This window comes from Pseudophryne corroboree, chromosome 3 (assembly GCF_028390025.1).
Source record: "Pseudophryne corroboree isolate aPseCor3 chromosome 3, aPseCor3.hap2, whole genome shotgun sequence".
Classification (NCBI taxonomy): domain Eukaryota; kingdom Metazoa; phylum Chordata; class Amphibia; order Anura; family Myobatrachidae; genus Pseudophryne; species Pseudophryne corroboree.
This window is the reverse complement of record NC_086446.1, coordinates 273,522,298-273,545,303: the sequence shown is the minus strand read 5'-3', so window position 1 is coordinate 273,545,303 and position 23,006 is coordinate 273,522,298. Positions and strand designations below refer to the sequence as shown.

General features: G+C 46.0%; 1 protein-coding gene and 1 long non-coding RNA gene across 2 annotated transcripts in view; one reads left to right on the top strand and one right to left on the bottom strand.

Moving 5' to 3' along the window:
* LOC135057693 (uncharacterized) overlaps positions 1 to 22,623 on the bottom strand; it is a 45,374-nt gene extending 22,751 nt beyond the window's left edge. Inside the window, exons 1-3 of the long non-coding RNA XR_010244306.1 lie at positions 22,515 to 22,623; positions 15,136 to 15,235; positions 14,604 to 14,706 (exon numbers count right to left, since the gene is read on the bottom strand). This is a non-coding gene — a long non-coding RNA (uncharacterized LOC135057693). The remainder of the gene's footprint in view (positions 1 to 14,603; positions 14,707 to 15,135; positions 15,236 to 22,514) is intronic.
* TCF15 (transcription factor 15) lies at positions 7,824 to 12,176 on the top strand. The gene is made up of 2 exons (XM_063963487.1): positions 7,824 to 8,569; positions 11,730 to 12,176. The coding sequence occupies exons 1-2, from the start codon at positions 8,093 to 8,095 to the stop codon at positions 11,802 to 11,804; spliced, it is 552 nt and encodes a 183-aa protein (XP_063819557.1). The 5' UTR covers positions 7,824 to 8,092; the 3' UTR covers positions 11,805 to 12,176.
* Positions 22,624 to 23,006: the final 383 nt, after the last annotated feature.

The window sequence follows — 23,006 nt, the reverse complement described above, 5'->3', positions numbered from 1 at the left end:
CAGAAAGGATCCTGTGCGTGCACCGTAGAGTTAATATTGGTTTGCATGCATATATCTCTGAATCAGGCCCAATGCTGTATAATTACTAGTGATGAGCGGGTTCGGTTCCTCGGAAACTGAACCCCCCCCGAACTTTACCCATTTTACACGGGTCCGAGGCATACTCGGATTCTCCCGTATGGCTCGGTTAACCCGAGCGCGCCCGAACGTCATCATCCCGCTGTCGGATTCTCGCGAGATTCGGATTCTATATAAGCAGCCGCGCGTCGCCGCCATTTTCACTCGTGCATTGGAAATGTTAGGGAGAGGACATGGCTGGCGTCCTCTCCGTTTATTCATTGTTGAGTTGATGCAAATATTTGTGCTTGCTTATACAGGTTGAGTATCCCATATCCAAATATTCCGAAATACGGAATATTCCGAAATACGGACTTTTTTGAGTGAGAGTGAGATAGTGAAACCTTTGTTTTCTGATGGCTCAATGTACACAAACTTTGTTTAATACACAAAGTTATTAAAAATATTGTATTAAATGACCTTCAGGCTGTGTGTATAAGGTGTATATAAAACATAAATGAATTGTGTGAATGTACACACACTTTGTTTAATGCATAAAGTTATAAAAAATATTGGCTAAAATGACCTTCAGGCTGTGTGTATAAGGTATATATGAAACATAAATGCATTCTGTGCTTAGATTTAGGTCCCATCACCATGATATCTCATTATGGTATGTAATTATTCCAAAATACGGAAAAATCCCATAACCAAAATACCTCTGGTCCCAAGCATTTTGGATAAGGGAGACTCAACCTGTATCATTGTGGGGACTGGGGAGCAGCTTTATATTATATATATATTTTTATATTAATATAGGAGTACAGTGCAGAGTTTAGCTGATCAGTGACCACCAGTTTTATGCCTGAAAAAAACGCTCCTTATCTGTGCTCAGTGTGCTGCATATATCTGTGCTCACACTGCTTAATTGTGGGGACTGGAGAGCAGCTGTATTATATAGGAGGAGTACAGTGCAGAGTTTTGCTGAAAGTGACCACCAGTATACGTTGTCTGCCTGAAAAACGCTCCATATCTGTGCTCAGTGTGCTGCATATATCTGTGCTCACACTGCTTTATTGTGGGGACTGGGGACCACCAGTATAATATTATATAGGAGGAGTACAGTGCAGAGTTTTGCTGACCAGTGACCACCAGTATACGTTGTCTGCCTGAAAAACGCTCCATATCTGTGCTGCATTGTGTAGTATATAGTAGTACAGTGCATAATTTTGCTAACCACCAGTATATAATATATAGGAGTACGGTACAGAAGGCCACTGCTGTACCTACCTCTGTGTCGTCAAGTATACTATCCATCCATACCTGTGGTGCATTTAAGTTTTGCACAGTTTGCTGACCACCAGTATATAATATATAGCATTACGGTACAGTAGGCCACTGCTGTACCTACCTCTGTGTCGTCAAGTATACTATCCATCTAGATTCTATACCTGTAGTGCATTTCAGCTGTGCAGTTTGCTGACACAGTGACCACCAGTATATATAGCAGTACGGTACGGTAGGCCACTGCTGTACCTACCTCTGTGTCATCAAGTATACTATCCATCTAGATTCTATACCTGTGGTGCATTTCAGTTGTGCATTTTGCTGACACAGTGACCACCAGTATATATAGCAGTACGGTACTGAAGGCCACTGCTGTACCTACCTCTGTGTCGTCAAGTATACTATCCATCTACATTCTATACCTGTGGTGCATTTCAGTTTTGCAGTTTGCTGACACAGTGACCACCAGTATATATAGCAGTACGGTACGGAAGGCCACTGCTGTACCTACCTCTGTGTCATCAAGTATACTATCCATCTACATTCTATACCTGTGGTGCATTTCAGTTGTGCAGTTTGCTGACACAGTGACCACCAGTATATATAGCAGTACGGTACGGAAGGCCACTGCTGTACCTACCTCTGTGTCGTCAAGTATACTTATCCATCTACATTCTATACCTGTGGTGCATTTCAGTTGTGCAGTTTGCTGACACAGTGACCACCAGTATATATAGCAGTACGGTACGGAAGGCCACTGCTCTACCTACCTCTGTGTCGTCAAGTATACTATCCATCTACATTTTATACCTGTGGCGCATTTTAGTTTTGCAGTTTGCTGACAGTGACCACCAGTATATATAGCGGTACGGTACGGAAGGCCACTGCTGTACCTACCTCTGTGTCGTCAAGTATACTATCCATCTACATTCTATACCTGTGGTGCATTTCAGTTGTGCAATTTGCTGACACAGTGACCACCAGTATATATAGCAGTACGGTACGGTAGGCCACTGCTGTACCTACCTCTGTGTCGTCAAGTATACTATCCATCTACATTCTATACCTGTGGTGCATTTTAGTTTTGCAGTTTGCTGACACAGTGACCACCAGTATATATAGCAGTACGGTACAGAAGGCCACTGCTGTACCTACCTCTGTGTCGTCAAGTATACTATCCATCTACATTCTATACCTGTGGTGCATTTCAGTTGTGTGCAGTATATATAGTAGTAGGCCATTGCTATTGATACTGGCATATAATTCCACACATTAAAAAATGGTGAACAAAAATGTGGAGGGTAAAATAGGGAAAGATCAAGATCCACTTCCACCTCGTGCTGAAGCTGCTGCCACTAGTCATGGCCGAGACGATGAAATGCCATCAACGTCGTCTGCAAAGGCCGATGCCCAATGTCATAGTAGAGAGCATGTAAAATCCAAAAAACAAAAGTTCAGTAAAATGACCCAAAAATAAAAATTAAAAGCGTCTGAGGAGAAGCGTAAACATGCCAATATGCCTATGTTCATGGCTAGTGGTTCAGATTCACATGAGGATGGAAGCACTCATCCTCTCGCTAGAAAAATGAAAAGACTTAAGCTGGCAAAAGCACAGCAAAGAACTGTGCGTTCTTCTAAATCACAAATCCCCAAGGAGAGTCCAATTGTGTCGGTTGCGATGCCTGACCTTCCCAACACTGGACGGGAAGAGCTTGCGCCTTCCACCATTTGCACACCCCCTGCAAGTGCTGGAAGGAGCACCAACAGTCAAGTTCCTGATAGTCAAATTGAAGATGTCAGTGTTGAAGTACACCAGGATGAGGATATGGGTGTTGCTGGCGCTGGGGAGGAAATTGACAAGGAGGATTCTGATGGTGAGGTGGTTTGTTTAAGTCAGGCACCCGGGGAGACACCTGTTGTCCGTGGGACGAATATGGCCATTGACATTGCCTGGTCAAAATACAAAAAAAAAAAAATCAGCTCTTTGGTGTGGAATTATTTCAACACAAATGCGGACAACAGGTGTCAAGCCGTGTGTTGCCTTTGTCAAGCTGTAATAAGTAGGGGTAAGGACGTTAACCACCTAGGAACATCCTCCCTTATACGTCACCTGGACCGCATTCATCAGAAGTCAGTGACAAGTTCAAAAACTTTGGGTGACAGCGGAAGGAGTCCACTGACCACTAAATCCCTTCCTCTTGTAACCAAGCTCCTGCAAACCACACCACCAACTCCCTCAGTGTCAATTTCCTCCTTACACAGGAAAGCCAATAGTCCTGCAGGCCATGTCACTGGCAAGTCTGATGAGTCCTCCCCTGCCTGGGATTCCTCCGATGCATCCTTGAGTGTAACGCCTACTGCTGCTGGCGCTGCTGTTGTTGCTGCTGGGAGTCGATCATCATCCCAGTGGGGAAGTCGGAAGACCACTTGTACTACTTCCAGTAAGCAATTGACTGTCCAACAGTCCTTTGCGAGGAAGATGAAATATCACAGCAGTCATCCTGCTGCAAAGCGGATAACTCAGGCCTTGGCAGCCTGGGCGGTGAGAAACGTGGTTCCGGTATCCACCGTTAATTCAGAGGCAACTAGAGACGTGCAAGAGATGCTGTCGGTGGCCCGAAGAATTGCGGGCCACTTTCGGCATTCAGCCACCGCGTGCCGAAGACTGGAGCACCACCAAACATTCCTGAACCTGCCCTGCCATCATCTGAAGCAAGAGGTGGTAACGAGGTGGAATTCAACCCTCTATATGCTTCAGAGGATGGAGGAGCAGCAAAAGGCCATTCAAGCCTATACATCTGGCCACGATATAGGCAAAGGAGGGGGAATGCACCTGACTCAAGCGCAGTGGAGAATGATTTCAACGTTGTGCAAGGTTCTGCAACCCTTTGAACTTGCCAGACGTGAAGTCAGTTCAGACACTGCCAGCCTGAGTCAGGTCATTCCCCTCATCAGGCTTTTGCAGAAGAAGCTGGAGACATTGAAGGAGGAGCTAAAACAGAGCGATTCCGCTAGGCATGTGGGACTTGTGGATGAAGCCCTTAATTCACTTAACCAGGATTCACGGGTGGTCAATCTGTTGAAATCAGAGCACTACATTTTGGCCACCGTGCTCGATCCTAGATTTAAAACCTACGTTGTATCTCTCTTTTCGGAAGACACAAGTCTGCAGAGGTTCAAAGACCTGCTGGTGAGAAAATTGCCAAGTCAAGCGGAACGTGACCCGTCAACATCTCCTCCTTCACATTCTCCCGCAACTGGGGGTGCGAGGAAAAGGCTAAGAAATCCGAGCCCACCCGCTGGCGGTGATGCAGGGCAGTCTGGAGCAAGTGGTGACATCTGGTCCGGACTGAAGGACCTGCCAACGATTACTGACATGTTGTCTACTGTCACTGCATATGATTCTATCACCATTGAAAGAATGGTGGAGGATTATATGAGTGACCGCATCCAAGTAGGCACGTCAGACAGTCCGTACGTATACTGGCAGGAAAAAGAGGCAATTTGGAGGCCCTTGCACAAACTGGCTTTATTTTACCTAAGTTGCCCTCCCTCCAGTGTGTACTCCGAAAGAGTGTTTAGTGCAGCCGCTCACCTTGTCAGCAATCGGCGTACGAGGTTACTTCCAGAAAATGTGGAGAAGATGATGTTCATCAAAATGAATTATAATCAATTCCTCCGTGGAGACATTCACCAGCAGCAATTGCCTCCAGAAAGTACACAGGGATCTGAGATGGTGGATTCCAGTGGGGACGAATTAATAATCTGTGAGGAGGGGGATGTACACAGTGAAAGGGGTGAGGAATCGGAGGATGATGATGAGATGGACATCTTGCCTCTGTAGAGCCAGTTTGTGCAAGGAGAGATTGATTGCTTCTTTTTTTGGTGGGGGCCCAAACCAACCTGTCATTTCAGTCACAGTCGTGTGGCAGACCCTGTCGCTGAAATGATGGGTTCGTTAAAGTGTGCATGTCCTGTTTATACAACATAAGGGTGGGTGGGAGGGCCCAAGGACAATTCCATCTTGCACCTCTTTTTTCTTTCATTTTTCTTTGCATCATGTGCTGTTTGGGGACAATTTTTTTGAAGTGCCATCCTGCCTGACACTGCAGTGCCACTCCTAGATGGGCCAGGTGTTTGTGTCGGCCACTTGTGTCGCTTAGCTTAGTCACACAGCAACCTTGGTGCACCTCTTTTTTTCTTTGCATCATGTGCTGTTTGGGGACTATTTTTTGAAGTGCCATCCTGTCTGACACTGCAATGCCACTCCTAATTGGGCCAAGTGTTTGTGTCGGCCACTTGTGTCGCTTAGCTTAGCCATCCAGCGACCTCTGTGCAAATTTTAGGACTAAAAATAATATTGTGAGGTGTGATGTGTTTAGAATAGACTGGAAATGAGTGGAAATTATGGTTATTGAGGTTAATAATACTATGGGATCAAAATGACCCCCAAATTCTATGATTTAAGCTGTTTTTTAGGGTTTTTTTAAAAAAACACCCGAATACAAAACACACCCGAATCCGACAAAAAAATTTCAGGGAGGTTTTGCCAAAATGCGTCCGAATCCAAAACACGGCCGCGGAACCGAATCCAAAACCAAAACACAAAACCCGAAAAATGTCCGGTGCACATCACTAATAATTACCTTTCCTTACTCCACCAAGAAAACACAGAGCGAGGGCTGGAGTTAAGGGCCCCATACACTAGGACGATAATGCCCGATTTCATCCGATTTCGGGTATCCGGCCCGATATATCGGATAAAATCGGGCATTTTGGAGGCGTTTCCGATCCGATGTGATGCACGTTCCCATGAGCATCGGATTGGATCCTCCAGATTGAATATGCTGCACATTCAATCTGTTCCGACCCCGCAGGCATGGCTGGGATCGGCCAGGATCACCCAAGATACATCGTATGCAAAAGGACAGCATACGTCATACAATGTATCTTGGGCGATCCTGCCCCCCGGAAGGCTGCCGGGGGTGATCGCCCGCAACGTGTCAGACGGACATGTCGCGGTAGTGTATGGGGCCCTTTACCAGAGCCGTAACTAGGTGTGTGCCGATGGTGCCTTGCCCACAGCGCAAATGCACTGAGGGCGCACCATTGGGCATCATACCCGCACAGCCGTTCGCTCCGGGTCCAGACTCATAGCCGAAGCCGCCGCCGGCCCGCCTGTGTCCAGCTGAAGCCGGCCCGCCTGCGTCCCGCTGAAGCCGCCGCCGCCTGCCTGCCTTTGTCCCGCTAAAGCTGCCACCACCCGCCCACCTGTGTCCCGCTGAAGCCGCCACCCGCCTGTGTCCCGCTGAAGCCGCTGCTGCTGTAAGGTCCCGGCAGCGCTGCGGCTGAGGTGTGTGTCAGGGCGCGGCTCTTCTCATTGACCTAGCGGCAGCCCTGGCCTGAAAGCCGGCTCGGCGCCCCTCCACTGCAATTCGGGAGAGACGTCACGTGATGACATCAGACGTCTCTGCCACACTGCCCTGCGCCCTGCCCCTACTGCTGCACAGTGAGGAGCTGCAGAGCTGGTGTGGTTGAGGAAGGAGAAGAGATCCAGAGCCTCTGGAAGAGGCTGTGCTGGTGACTATGACGCTGTCTGCCGTAATATGTAAAAAGGGGACGCTGTCTGCCGTAATGTGTAAAAAGGGGGACGCTGTCTGCCGTAATGTGTAAAAAGGGGGACGCTGTCTGCCGTAATGTGTAAAAAGGGGACGCTGTCTGCCGTAATGTGTAAAAGGGGGATGCTGTCTGCCGTAATGTGTAAAAAGGGGGACGCTGTTTGCCGTAATGTGTAAAAAAGGGTACTGGATGCTGTAATGTGTAAAACGGGGACTGGCTGCTGTAATTTGTAAAAGGGGATCTACCTGGTGTAGTGGCGCTACTGTGCGGCGTAATTTGAATAATGGAGACTACTGTGCACCGTAGTATGAATTGGTATTATTTTGGGGCCACACCCCTTCCCTATGAAGCCATGCTTCTAATTTTTTGACGCGCACCTACGGCGCGCACTGCACATATTTTGCATCAGGGGGGGACGCCAATGCCGTTTCTTGCACACAGCGCTAAAATACCTAGTTACAGCACTGCCCTTTACACAGATGAAACACAAGGCAAATTCATTTAAATTAAAATACTATTTTCTGTCTTTGACTAGTGGCTGTTGCACAATAGCTGTAATGTAAAACCTCCTATAATGCATATGACAAACGTTACATTACAGAACAGCTTTGTCCGTGATAAATCATTTTACATCTTCTCCCCTGCGCTGCCAGCAAAGGAAAAAGTTAGATGGTTTTAGATGAATCTTCATTTAAAGAAAACGTAAATCATCCTACTTCCGATTTACTGAATAAAACTGGTGAAACTCTGCTGGTGGCTTTCTAAACAGAAGCTGTGTGCTTGTAGTGGGACCATATGCTAGTAATGCTGCTGCCAGTAGCCCCTCCCATGTATTATATATACAGATTCCTAAGAAGCCACCAGAGCTTAATGCGACTCCTCCTTTCTTGCTGTGGGGAGGAAACTACATGAACAGCTGTGAAGACATTAGGAGAATTAAATTCATAGGCACGGGTTTGGAGAACCATCAGGCCTTCTTATGAGCTATAATACAGATAAACCACATTTCTCTGAAAAAGGAATTAAGTAATCAATCTATAAAGGGGACAGCCGGGGTGACTGCTGAAGATTGCTGGCAATTTTACAAAGCAGCAGGTAACGAGGGACACGATCTGGCATTAGAGAAAGCATGGCTTTTACTATGCTCCGATCCATGCCTACGCATGTGATTTACCCGGATCTGAGTATGATGTCTGAGGATGAAGAGAACAGGAGCGAGAGTGACACTTCTGATCAATCGTTTGACTGCTATGAAACGTCGGCTAAGAAGATAAAGGTTCCCCGGACGACAGGACAGGTGGTGGTAGTGAAGCAGAGGCAAGCAGCTAACGCTAGGGAAAGAGATCGGACACAAAGCGTCAACACTGCGTTTACTGCCCTGCGCACACTGATACCCACCGAGCCAGTGGATAGGAAACTCTCCAAGATAGAGACTCTGCGCTTAGCATCCAGCTACATCTCCCATCTGGCTAATGTACTTCTACTAGGGGAGGGCTGTGAGGATGGACAGCCGTGTTTCAGTACAGTCTACAGACCCAGGGATGAAGCTGACGGCAAACTTCCACGCAGCATCTGCACCTTCTGTCTCAGCAATCAGAGAAAGGGGGTAAGTTTTATACCTTGCAATGAATTTAAAACACACCGATACTAGACATCAAATTAGATACTAGAATTTCTTTTCAATTGAAACAATGTGATTCCCAATAACTGCACTGATTGGCAAACCTGTATCCCTCCATCTAATGCAGGGATTCCCAACCATGGTCCTCAAGGCACACTAACAATCAAGGTTTTAAGGATAGCCGTACTTAAGCACAGGTGACTTAATTAGTATCTCAGTTATTTTCATTTAACCATCTGTGCATAAGCATGACTATCCCAAAAACCTGGACTGTTAGTGTACCTTAAGGACTGAGGTTGGGAAACACTCATCTATTGTCCGTTTAAAATGCTATCCAAATGTGCCTCTATATCAGGGTTTCTCAATTCCAGACCTCAAGTACCACCACCAACAGGTCATATTTTGTGGATTTCCTAAATGATATACTGTATAGGTGAGTAAATCTATGTTGCTGGATCTGTAATTATCCCACCTGTTTCCACACTACATAAATCCCTTAAGACATGACATGTTGGAAAAACATGAGGATACCAACCACTGATTTACAGCAATGTTTGTAATGTCACAGTTTCATTAAATCAATACATTTAACTGTATTTATAATTAACTTTAAAAAAGCAGCTGCATTGTAATTTCCTTACCTCTCACTCAAAGTTCTACCCTTAATATTGTGATTTATGTTATGTTTGAGACATACATCAGGGCTAGCATTCCCAACTTCGTTAGGAGCAAAGCAATAAAGAGTAACTAACTTTGCATATTGGTAAAACCGTGCTGCAGTGCAGGTGGGGCAGATGTAACATATGCAGAGAGAGTTAGATTTGAGAGGGGTGTGTCCAAACTCCTATAAAAATTGCAGTGTAATAATAAAGCAGACAGTGTTTGTGGGGTAAGTGTAAAAGTTGCCAGTATTCACACAACATGTAACTTGTATTTGCACTTCTTGCATTGCAACATGGTTTGTCCACATAGTTTTCTTTTTGTGTCTCACAACAAGTTCTCTTAACATATAACACTGCAAGATTCATATAGAAAATGTAGAGCAGTGTAAAACTGTCTCTGAGGTCTCTTTCTACAGTACTATATTACAATTGCCGTGTTATAGTGCAGAGTCCAGCAGTGCACAGTAACAAAGGGAAGCACTGCATTTAAGGACAATATTCAGCCTTTTCCTGTAGGATAACTGGGTTGTTTTTCCATGGGCCTTCAGCTATTGTGATACATTTTGACCCCGGTGATGAGGTTCGTCCCATAATAATTATATCCGTGTACAGTAACACAAACCTGCAGCTTGCCACTGAACAAATGTAGTCTCATGAGTGTGGTACAGTTATTTGTCTGTATTTATTTTACCTATATAACTGCGGATTCCCTTCCTAAACAAATAAATGTCCTACTGCAGTCCCGTCAGGTATCCATCGCTCTTTGTATAATTCTCTGCTGTGCAATTTGCACCCATGAGGCAAGTGTTTTAGAACACACTTCCCTACTTCAAAAGGCACAAGTCACATGTTTGTATAGCGTTAGCATGCTAATGATCTCTGGACTGATTTGGATACCTGTCGACAATGTGTTGAACTTGTTGATTTTCTAACAATTAGGTGTTTTTCTTAATGAAAAGCAGTGTCCGTGAGTCAAATAAGCCATGCTTCTTTTTCCAACTGTACTGTGCCATTGCTGACTCAACAAATGTGATAGTGACACAGCTGACCTAGAACTGTATAAGACAGTGGTTCTAAAACTTTTTTAAAGTACGCCAACCTAGAGCAGGCATTCCCAACCACAGTCCTCAAGGCACACAAACAGTGCAAGCTTTAGTGATATCCAAGCTTCAGCACAGGTGACTTAACTAGTAGCTCAGTTATTTTGATTTAACCATCTGTGCTGCAGCCTGGATATCCCTAAAACCTGCACTGTTAGTGTGCCTTGAGGACTGTGGTTGGGAATGCCTGACCTAGAGTATCAGAATTTTTCATGGCATCCTAGGCCAAAAGTTTTTTATTGAGAAATTCAGAAAAAATATTAAATTAAGTAAATTGTGTATATGTCATCCTTAGGGTCAGTTATGTGGATTCGCCTCTGTTTGTCCACATAGTTTATGATTGTAAGCCACAAGCGCTGGTTTTGTCTTTTACATTGACCACAGTTAATTTGAATTGGCCCTGGACCTGGACCACCAACCCAGGGTACACCTTCAAGTACCCCGATGCACTCCAGGGTGTATAGACACACAGGGCGGAATTCAAATGTTATCGCACCCTCGATCTCCCGTCTAAAGTGACAGGAGATCGCAGGGCGATATTCAAATGCCCCCACTTATCGCGCTGGTCGTGACCATTACACTTGGGTTTAGGAGCGCAATGCACCTAAACCTGACTTTTCGTACCCATCGGCAGCAACATTTGAATAGCTGCCGGCGGGTGTGATAGCGGGTGGGAGAACATTTGAATGTGGCCCACAGTGTGAGAACCACTGGTATAAGACATTCAATTCTGATAGCTCTCTTCCTTTAATGTTGGCATTGAAGGAGGGCATGGTCACATTAACTATTCAACTTTTAATGGGATATTTGCTTTAGACAGGACGTCATTATACCTATGTACAGACACACTGTAAAACCAGACTATAGGAAAACAAAATTTCCCCCTGCTTATACTCTGGTAGCTGTAAAATTGTTACCCTTTAAAAAGCACAGTGACCATACATGTGAACTTGTCATAAGTGATAAATGGCTAAATAAAAGATGCATTGTATTTATTAATATCCTTATGATAATACCTTAATTTAAAAAAAAAAAATACTACTGTGCAACAACAATATTTTACTCTTAGGAAAGGGTTTATACTTTTTCTTGGCACTGTCTGATGTTATGTGGACAGCAATCTAAACCGCTGATTGGTGGACATCGATTATCGGGGAAATTCAACATATTAATATTTCACGTCTCGCCATTTTTTGGTGTGACTCTGCAAGTCAGGGAAATCCAACATGTTGGATTTCTGTGATCATTCAAGACAGCCTTCGGCAGAACAGGGAATTGCGACAATCAGTCACAGATGTATGGGGTGTCAAGAAAACGTCACAGAAACTGTAAGTAGCTACTTTAGACAGCATTTACTGACATTGAAGTGATTTGTCTTTACAGGCCACAAGAAGGGAACACACTGGGAACTGTCTCAAAGTAAGAGGACTGAACACGCTACGTATTCCACAGAGATGATCTGCAAGTTTCTCCAGCTTGGAGGTTGGACTGAAAGATTATAGGGCCCAATACATTTATTTTTATACAAAACAGAAGATGACTGTGAAGCCCAACAGGTGACGAAAAGAAGTTTCTACAATTGCCAGCCGGAGCTATTCATTTATCCCTGGATCCCGGTGTGCACAGGAAGATCTGAGCAAGTTCTGTCAATGCTGTGTACATCTGGTGACTATGGGGAAGGGGAAATTCACTGTGATAATGGTCTGGACCTTTTATCTCATTCAAGACAAGACTTTTGGGCCAAGGACCCTTAGACCAGAACTGTTTCAACTAAATATTTGTACATATTCAGTAAATTTATAGATTTTAATTAAAATAACATTATTGTCAGATACGTTTTTCCTGTTAAAAAGATTTTTCTCTGCACTGACTTGAAGTACAGACATACTTGCTGCGGGAGGTACCCAAGAAGAGCTGGCAGATCTCCCACATCCTGCTCGCACCCTAGTGAAGCGGACAGGATAGAGAGCTAATCTCTGGAATTTGCGGGTCCGTGGGGAGGGAGTGGGGCTAAAATTATGCAAATCGCGTGATTTTAGCCCAGCCCCCTCTCTGCTGACCCACAAATTACTGCATTTTCCGGAGGTGGTGACGGGGCTTGTTGATCTCAGAGCCAGGCCCCACCCCCCAAAGTTCTCTACAGTGCTTCCTGTCCCAGCTTCTCCCAGAGAAGTCGGTAAGTATGCGTACAGGGTAACAATGAAATTCAAAACCGCGAACGGGTTACACTTCAATGACTAGTAAATTTTACACATGTACAAATATAGAACATTCAGTTTGTAAAGGAATAGGCTTTGTGAGGTGATATCTAGGTGTTTTTGCTGTCAATGGACTTAATTTACGAGATGCACTGGAAGTGCATCACAAAGCAATTAGGTTTTACGTCACTGGGCCTAAATATTTTGCACAGAGCAATGCATATTGCACACCTGCTCTAAGGCTAGAAGTGACCCCAGAGATGCAGTACACTGTGCATAAGTGTAAATGTCACTTCACTTTATAGCCACAACATAGTCATACCTTCCAACATGACCCTCTCCAGGAGGGACACAATGCTCTGCTTCTGGACTTTTCTCTTAATGTATGATTGCTGGCACCTGTGTTAAACAGGTAATGGATAAGAAAGGGGTTTCAGCACAGGTGCCAGCAATCATACATTAAGAGAAAAGTCCAGAAGCAGAGCATTGTGTCCCTCCTGGAGAGGGTAATGTTGGGAGGTATGACATAGTCACCCCTATCATTATATTTAAGTTATCGATTTGTTTCTTAAAATGCTGCCCAGTCAGCCTCTTTGATGGGTAAAATGAATCACAAACATTAGGAAACACTGAGGTTGGTTTTGTGTGTTTGAAGAGTTATTTATATTGGGCAGAGGGCCTACAAATTCTCCTTTCCACTGAAGTGAAACTGAAAGCTGCAAAGTGTGCATCAGTGTAAGTACAGGAAGAAACAGATTTTCACCAGCTCAGAGCTGCTGTGAAATGTAAGCAGGGTCGGACTGGCCCACAGGGGTACCAGGGAAACCACCGGTAGGCCCCACTGCCTGACGGCCCACTCCTTCCTCTAGGGATCAGGTCCCAGACTGTGCACCTGTATTATACATGGTAGATAAGTTGTATTACACTGCACTAAACTATTGTGTATTTCAATCCTCTGTGGAAGCTGGCCACACCCGCTTTGTAGGCTGTCCTCACCACTAAGTATGGGCCCCTATAACTGCATTCCCCCGGTGGGCCCTTCATGTCCCAGACCGACACTGAATGTAAGTTCTCCTGTGGAGTGAAAGTGGCTGTGTGCCCTTCCACCCATAACAAGGTGTCCTACTCTTTATCGCAGATAAATAATTTAGCTTCTCCAGGTAAATCGATTTGTCACTATTTCACAACACTAGGCACTCTCTATACTTTGCAAGGAGTTCCCAGTAATGCCAGCCTCCACAAACCATGCTGTCTTTCTCCACCAATTAATGCACTTTGGCAGAAGGCAAAACTAAGGAGCGGGACATCTGTATTTTGACCACTTTAAATTAAGCACTTTCATTTTTTGCTAAACAATACATTCCGTATAAGGGGCCTATTAATCCTATAATATTTGCAGGAAGGGAGCTCTGATATCTGCTGTGGTCCCTCAATTCCCTAGAGGAGAAGCATTTCGGAGTTTGTCCCTGGCTTAGCCTGGGAAGGGGCTCTTAGACAAGGGGGGCGCCCCCACTATTTCGGCCCTCCACATCTTGTCAGCACCGCCCCCACTATGGGACTGAACAGGAGGATATATTAGATTGTGTGTATTCAATTTAAGCCATTATAGAAAGTTTTCTTGTAGTGGAAAAAAGACTTCCTCCTTCTGCTGCATTAGAGGGAGAGCTGGTGATGTCTGTGTGCCCCAGCTCACCCCTTAATCCGGCTATGGCATATGCTTTGGTGTGTATCCACCATCATAACATAGACTTTGACTGCAGATAAGTACCACTTGGCCCTTCAAGTCTGCCCCATTTTTACCTATTGGTAACCTCAACTTAATTTGATCAATAGGGCCAGATTTATCAAGCCTTGGTGAGAGATGAATTGCACGGTGATAAAGTACCAACCAATCCGCTCCTGTCATTTTCAAACACAGCGGTAATATGACAGTTGGGAGCTGGTTGGTTGGTACTGTATCACCGTGCAAATTATCTCTCTCCAAGGCTTGATAAATCTGGGCATCAGTTCTTTGTAAGGATATGTCAGCTGCAAGCTCGTACATGCTAAAACATGGCACCTGTGCTGCTGTGTCCAGTCTGCGTAGCTATCAGTTACGTGCGGTGAGGTAAATGGCTGGCAGTGCCTCATCTGTCATAGTCCAGTATACTCCAGAGTTTTGACTATAAAAATGATTAGAATAATACAAAGAAGATATGTTTAATATAAAGATTGGACAAAATATAATAGCTCACTTGTGGCTGAAGAGTTTTTCATAACTTGTGCTCTATCACATAGGGGGATCCGGACTGAAAGTCGACAGTAACTAGGTTGACAATGTCTAGGTCGACCACTATTGGTCGACAGTAACTAGGTTGACAGGGTGTCTAGGTCGACAGGGTCTTTAGGTCGACATGTTCTAGGTCGACAGGTCAAAAGGTCGACATGAGTTTTTAATGTTATTTTTGTGTCGTTTTCTTCGTAGAGTGACCGGGAACCCCAATTAATACACCTGTGCACCAACTGGGAGATCTGTAAAATGTGCACTGTTAGGGGTTCCTGAGTACTGGAGTTGGGAAATACTGCTCTATCAGATTATATACAACACTTACCTGGGGATCTGTATTTATGAGCTCTGCTGTGCCTGTAATTGCTGTACATATGCATGTAATTGTCTGTGATATCCAACACTCCGCCATCTGCAAAGTCATCCTGCAGTAGGCAACATAATAACAATATAACAAAATGACATATATTACTAATTCAGTATTTTAACTATACTTAAATAAATTACAGACTTTAATGCCATTTAATAGTAGGGGAAAAAATATTATGTTCTGTTTTATTTTAGTGAAGAAAATGCTGTAAAAAAAATATTTACTGTCCCCTATTGGGCAAATATAAGAATTAAACTCATCGCCCTTTCAACTACCACGGAAAAGTTCTTCAGCTCCACAACCCTGAACACTGACCACAAGAATGTAACACACCATCCCCACGTATTGGTGGATGAGTCACTCACACACAGTCAATGCACTCATATCCCCATTGTGCAACAGATTCAGTAACTTCTAGATAAACACCCACATTATCAGTCATTTCATTTCTCCTCTAAACGTCCTTTAGGGTACCACAGGCAGCTTAGTCCTAATTTTCTGTTTGTGTCAACAGAATTTATAGTCGGGAGTGTTCTGGGATTTGCACAAGTGATTCACAAGTCTGATCAGTATGTCTGGACATTTTTAGCTGATGCACAATGTTTAATCAAATCTAAAACTAGCTCCATTAAGTATCAGTCAGTCGCTTGGTAAGCAAAATTCATAAGATATTCTGTTGACATCATTAAATTCCAAGGAAAGAAAAATTCAGTATACAAAAACTCACACAGTGGGGTAGATGTATTAACCTGGAGAAGGCATAAGGAAGTGATAAACCAGTGATAAGTGCAAGGTGGTAAACACACCAGCCAATCGGCTCCAATATGCAAATTGACAGTATCAATTTGTCATGTACGGTAACATTAAATAGGGGGGCAGATGTATTAAGCCTGGGAGAAGGGATAAAGAAGTGATAAGTGCAAGGTGATAATGCACCAGCCAGTCAGCTCCTAACTGTCATTTTTCGAATCCGTAATGATTGGCTGGTGCTTTATCACCTTACGCTTATCACTGCTTTATTACTTCCTTATTCCTTCTCCAGGTTAATACATCTGCCCCATTGAGGCAGATGTATTAACCTGGAGAAGGCATAAGGAAGTGATAAACCAGTGAGAAGTGCAAGGTGATAAACGCACCAGCCAGTCAGCTCCTCTCAATTTGCATATTGGAGCTGATTGGTGCGTTTATAACCTTGCATGTATCACTGGTTTATCACTTCCTTATGCCTTATCCAGGTTAATACATCTGCCCCATAGTTCTCAACCTTTTTTTGGCGAGTATCACATAACCACAATATGATTAGGTCAAGTACCATTTTGCAAAAGTAATGGATCTATTAACATTTGTGACATTCCTCCATATCAAAATTGGTGTCCAGTATTATACCTTGCTCCCCCTTAACCTGTATGTCCATTCATGTGCTCTCTACCCACTCTGATCCATATGTTCATTCATCGGTTCCTGTCCTACCTTATCTGTATATACTATTTCTAACTCCCTCATCTGTATATGCTCTCTCCACCTCAGTCCCTCATCTGTATATGCTCTCTCCACCTCCGTCCCTCATCTGTATATGCTCTCTCCACCTCCCTTCCTCATCTGTATATGCCCTCTCCACCTCACTCCCTCATCTGTATATGCTCTCTCCACCTCACTCAATCATCTGTATATGCTCTCTCCACCTCACTCAATCATCTATATATGCTCTCTCCACCTCCCTCCCTCATCTGTATTTGCTCTCTCCACCTCCCTTCCTCATCTGTATATGCTCTCTCCACCTCACTCCCTCATCTGTATATGCTCTCTCCACCTCCCTTCCTCATTTGTATATGCTCTCTCCACCTCACTCCCTCATCTGTATATGCTCTCTCCTCCTCCCTCCCTCATCTGTATATGCTCTCTCCACCTCACTCCCTCATCTGTATATGCTCTCTCCACCTCCCTTCCTCATCTGTATATGCTCTCTCCACCTCCCTTCCTCATCTGTATATGCTCTCTCCACCTCACTCCCTCATCTGTATATGCTCTCTCCACCTCACGCCCTCATCTGTATATGCTCTCTCCACCTCACGCCCTCATCTGTATATGCTCTCTCCTCCTCACTCCCTCATCTGTATATGCCCTCTCCACCTCACTCCCTCATCTGTATATGCTCTCTCCACCTCCCTTCATCTGTATATGCCCTCTCCACCTCACGCCCTCATCTGTATATGCCCTCTCCACCTCACTCCCTCATCTGTATATGCTCTCTCCACTTCCCTCCCTCATCTGTATATGCTCTCTCCACCTCCCTTCCTCATCTGTATATGCTCTCTCCACCTCCCTTCCTCATCTGTATATGCTCTCTCCACCTCCCTTCCTCATCTGTATATGCCCTCTCCACCTAACGCCCTCATCTGTATATGCTCTCTCCACCTCACGCCCTCATCTGTATATGCTCTCTCCTCCTCACTCCCTCATCTGTATATGCTCTCTCCACCTCACTCCCTCATCTGTTTATGCTCTCTCCACCTCCCTTCCTCATCTGTATATGCTCTCTCCACCTCACTCCCTCATCTGTATATGCTCTCTCCACCTCACTCCCTCATCTGTATATGCCCTCTCCACCTCAGTCCCTCATCTGTATATGCTCTCTCCACCTCACTCCCTCATCTGTATATGCTCTCTCCACCTACCTTCCTCATCTGTATATGCCCTCTCCACCTCACTCCCTCATCTGTATATGCCCTCTCCTCCTCACTCCCTCATCTGTATATGCTCTCTCCTCCTCCCTCCCTCCCTCATCTGTATATGCTCTCTCCTCCTCCCTCCCTCATCTGTATATGCTCTCTCCTCCTCACTCCCTCATCTGTATATGCTCTCTCCTCCTCCCTCCCTCATCTGTATATACTCTCTCCACCTCACTCCCTCATCTGTATATGCTCTCTCCACCTCCCTCCCTCATCTGTATATGCTCTCTCCACCTCCCTTCCTCATCTGTATATGCTCTCTCCACCTCACTCCCTCATCTGTATATGCTCTCTCCACCTCACGCCCTCATCTGTATATGCTCTCTCCACCTCACGCCCTCATCTGTATATGCTCTCTCCTCCTCACTCCCTCATCTGTATATGTCCTCTCCACCTCACTCCCTCATCTGTATATGCTCTCTCCACCTCCCTTCCTCATCTGTATATGCCCTCTCCACCTCACTCCCTCATCTGTATATGCTCTCTCCACCTCCCTTCCTCATCTGTATATGCCCTCTCCACCTCACGCCCTCATCTGTATATGCCCTCTCCACCTCACTCCCTCATCTGTATATGCTCTCTCCACTTTCCTCCCTCATCTGTATATGCTCTCTCCACCTCCCTCCCTCATCTGTATATGCTCTCTCCACCTCCCTTCCTCATCTGTATATGCCCTCTCCTCCTCACTCCCTCATCTGTATATGCTCTCTCCTCCTCCCTCCCTCATCTGTATATGCTCTCTCCTCCTCACTCCCTCATCTGTATATGCTCTCTCCTCCTCACTCCCTCATCTGTATATGCTCTCATCTCCTCCCTCCCTCATCTGAATATGCTCTCTCCTCCTCCCTCCCTCATCTGTATATGCTCTCTCCACCTCAGTCCCTCATCTGTATATGCTCTCTCCACCTCCCTTCCTCATCTGTATATGCCCTCTCCACCTCACTCCCTCATCTGTATATGCTCTCTCCACTTCCCTCCCTCATCTGTATATGCTCTCTCCACCTCCCTTCCTCATCTGTATATGCTCTCTTCTCCTCCCTCCCTCATCTGTATATGCTCTCTCCACCTCACTCCCTCATCTGTATATGCTCTCTCCTCCTCACTCCCTCATCTGTATATGTCCTCTCCACCTCACTCCCTCATCTGTATATGCTCTCTCCACCTCCCTTCCTCATCTGTATATGCCCTCTCCACCTCACGCCCTCATCTGTATATGCCCTCTCCACCTCACTCCCTCATCTGTATATGCTCTCTCCACTTCCCTCCCTCATCTGTATATGCTCTCTCCACCTCCCTTCCTCATCTGTATATGCTCTCTCCACCTCCCTTCCTCATCTGTATATGCCCTCTCCACCTCACGCCCTCATCTGTATATGCTCTCTCCACCTCACGCCCTCATCTGTATATGCTCTCTCCTCCTCACTCCCTCATCTGTATATGCTCTCTCCACCTCACTCCCTCATCTGTATATGCTCTCTCCACCTCCCTTCCTCATCTGTATATGCTCTCTCCACCTCACTCCCTCATCTGTATATGCTCTCTCCACCTCCCCTCCTCATCTGTATATGCTCTCTCCACCTCCCTTCCTCTTCTGTATATGCTCTCTTCACCTCCCTTCCTCATCTGTATATGCCCTCTCCACCTCACTCCCTCATCTGTATATGCTCTCTCCTCCTCACTCCCTCATCTGTATATGCTCTCTCCTCCTCACTCCCTCATCTGTATATGCTCTCTCCTCCTCACTCCCTCATCTGTATATGCTCTCTCCTCCTCCCTCCCTCATCTGTATATGCTCTCTCCTCCTCCCTCCCTCATCTGTATATGCTCTCTCCTCCTCCCTCCCTCATCTGTATATGCTCTCTCCTCCTCCCTCCCTCATCTGTATATGCTCTCTCCTCCTCCCTCCCTCATCTGTATATGCTCTCTCCTCCTCCCTCCCTCATCTGTATATGCTCTCTCCTCCTCCCTCCCTCATCTGTATATGCTCTCTCCTCCTCCCTCCCTCATCTGTATATGCTCTCTCCTCCTCCCTCCCTCATCTGTATATGCTCTCTCCTCCTCCCTCCCTCATCTGTATATGCTCTCTCCTCCTCCCTCCCTCATCTGTATATGCTCTCTCCTCCTCCCTCCCTCATCTGTATATGCTCTCTCCACCTCACTCCCTCATCTGTATATGCTCTCTCCACTTCCCTCCCTCATCTGTATATGCCCTCTCGTCTCTCCACCTCCCTCCCTCATCTGTATATGCTCTCTCCACCTCCCTTCCTCATCTGTATATGCCCTCTCCACCTCACTCCCTCATCTGTATATGCCCTCTCCACCTCACTCCCTCATCTGTATATGCTCTCTCCTCCCTCCCTCCCTCATCTGTATATGCTCTCTCCTCCTCACTCCCTCATCTGTATATGCTCTCTCCTCCTCCCTCCCTCATCTGTATATGCTCTCTCCTCCTCCCTCCCTCATCTGTATATGCTCTCTCCTCCTCCCTCCCTCATCTGTATATGCTCTCTCCACCTCCCTACCTCATCTTTATATGCTCTCTCCACCTCACGCCCTCATCTGTATATGCTCTCTCCTCCTCACTCCCTCATCTGTATATGCTCTCTCCACCTCACTCCCTCATCTGTATATGCTCTCTCCACCTCCCTTCCTCATCTGTATATGCTCTCTCCACCTCACTCCCTCATCTGTATATGCTCTCTCCACCTCACTCCCTCATCTGTATATGCTCTCTCCACCTCCCTTCCTCATCTGTATATGCTCTCTCCACCTCCTTTCCTCATCTGTATATGCTCTCTTCACCTCCCTTCCTCATCTGTATATGCTCTCTCCTCCTCCCTCCCTCATCTGTATATGCTCTCTCCTCCTCACTCCCTCATCTGTATATGCTCTCTCCTCCTCCCTCCTTCATCTGTATATGCTCTCTCCTCCTCCCTCCCTCATCTGTATATGCTCTCTCCTCCTCCCTCCCTCATCTGTATATGCTCTCTCCTCCTCCCTCCCTCATCTGTATATGCTCTCTCCTCCTCCCTCCCTCATCTGTATATGCTCTCTCCACCTCACTCCCTCATCTGTATATGCTCTCTCCTCCTCCCTCCCTCATCTGTATATGCTCTCTCCTCCTCCCTCCCTCATCTGTATAGGCTCTCTCCTCCTCCCTCCCTCATCTGTATATGCTCTCTCCTCCTCCCTCCCTCATCTGTATATGCTCTCTCCTCCTCCCTCCCTCATCTGTATATGCTCTCTCCTCCTCCCTCCCTCCCTCATCTGTATATGCTCTCTCCACCTCACTCCCTCATCTGTATATGCTCTCTCCACTTCCCTGCCTCATCTGTATATGCTCTCTCCACCTCACTCCCTCATCTGTATATGCTCTCTCCTCCTCCCTCCCTCATCTGTATATGCTCTCTCCTCCTCCCTCCCTCATCTGTATATGCTCTCTCCTCCTCCCTCCCTCATCTGTATATGCTCTCTCCACTTCCCTCCCTCATCTGTATATGCCCTCTCCACCTCACTCCCTCATCTGTATATGCTCTTTCCACCTCACTCCCTCATCTGTATATGCTCTCTCCACCTCACTCCCTCATCTGTATATGCTCTCTCCACTTCCCTCCCTCATCTGTATATGCCCTCTCCACCTCACTCCCTCATCTGTATATGCTCTCTCCACCTCACTCCCTCATCTGTATATGCTCTCTCCACTTCCCTCCCTCATCTGTATATGCCCTCTCCTCCTCCCTACCTCATCTGTATATGCTCTCTCCACCTCACTCCCTCATCTGTATATGCTCTCTCCACCTCCCTTCCTCATCTGTATATGGTTTCTCCACCTCCCTCCCTCCCTCATCTGTATATGCCCTCTCGTCTCTCCACCTCACTCCCTCATCTGTATATGCTCTCTCCACCTCACTCCCTCATCTGTATATGCTCTCTCCACCTCCCTTCCTCATCTGTATATGGTTTCTCCACCTCCCTCCCTCCCTCATCTGTATATGCCCTCTCGTCTCTCCACCTCACTCCCTCATCTGTATATGCTCTCTCCACTTCCCTCCCTCATCTGTATATGCCCTCTCGTCTCTCCACCTCCCTCATCTGTATATGCTCTCTCCACCTCCCTGCCTCATCTGTATATGGTCTCTCCACCTCCCTCCCTCATCTGTATGCACTCTCCCCACTCCCTGAGAACATGGGTTCGATTCCCACCATGGCCCTAACTGTGTGGAGTTTGTATATTCTCTCCGTGCTTGTGTGGGTTTACTCCAGTTTCCTCCCACAATCCAAAAATATACTGGTAGGTTAACTGGCTCCCCCAAAAATGTGTGTGTTTGTGTGTGTGTGTGTGTAAGCTCCACTGGGTCAGGGACTGATGTGAATTGCCAAATATTCTCTGTAAAGTGCTGCAGAATATGTGTGCGCTATATAAATAACTGGTAATAAATAATCTGCAGGTGTCCTCCCTCCCTCATCTGTATGTACCCCCTCCTCTTCTGTATGTGCTCCACCCCGTATGTGCACCCCAATCCTCATCTGTATGTGCTCTCACCCCATCCCTCCCTCCTTTATCTGTATGCCCATTCATTTGTTCCCCCTCAGTTGTCAACTTACCATTTTGATGTTTGATCCCCTCTGTCTCTGACTGTGTTTTCCAGCTCGGCTGCTCCAACTCCAGTTTCTGCCCAGAGCCTGCTGTCACATGCTCCTTCTGAAGTCTCCAGTTGGGGCCACACCAGCAGGTCACTGACCAGCGTTGTGCACATAATGCTGTTATTGCAACATTTCTCATTTACAGCGTAGTGATTAGCCCAGGGTTACGGCCCTACAGGCTGCACAGGTAGTGCTCGAGCACCACCTATCCTTGCTGATCATACCACCTGTTGAACCTCTGCCTTTAATTAGCATAGGAATACCAATAAGTTCTCTATGTATGCAGTTGGAAATGACTATAAAAACATCAGGATGTCCATATCGACATGGTTAAAATGTTAACGTTCTACATGTCAGCACCTGCAGCATGACAACAATTAAAATGTCGACTTATGACATGTCTACATAGTAATAATGTCAACCATACAAATTCTTATTATTAGCCTTACATTT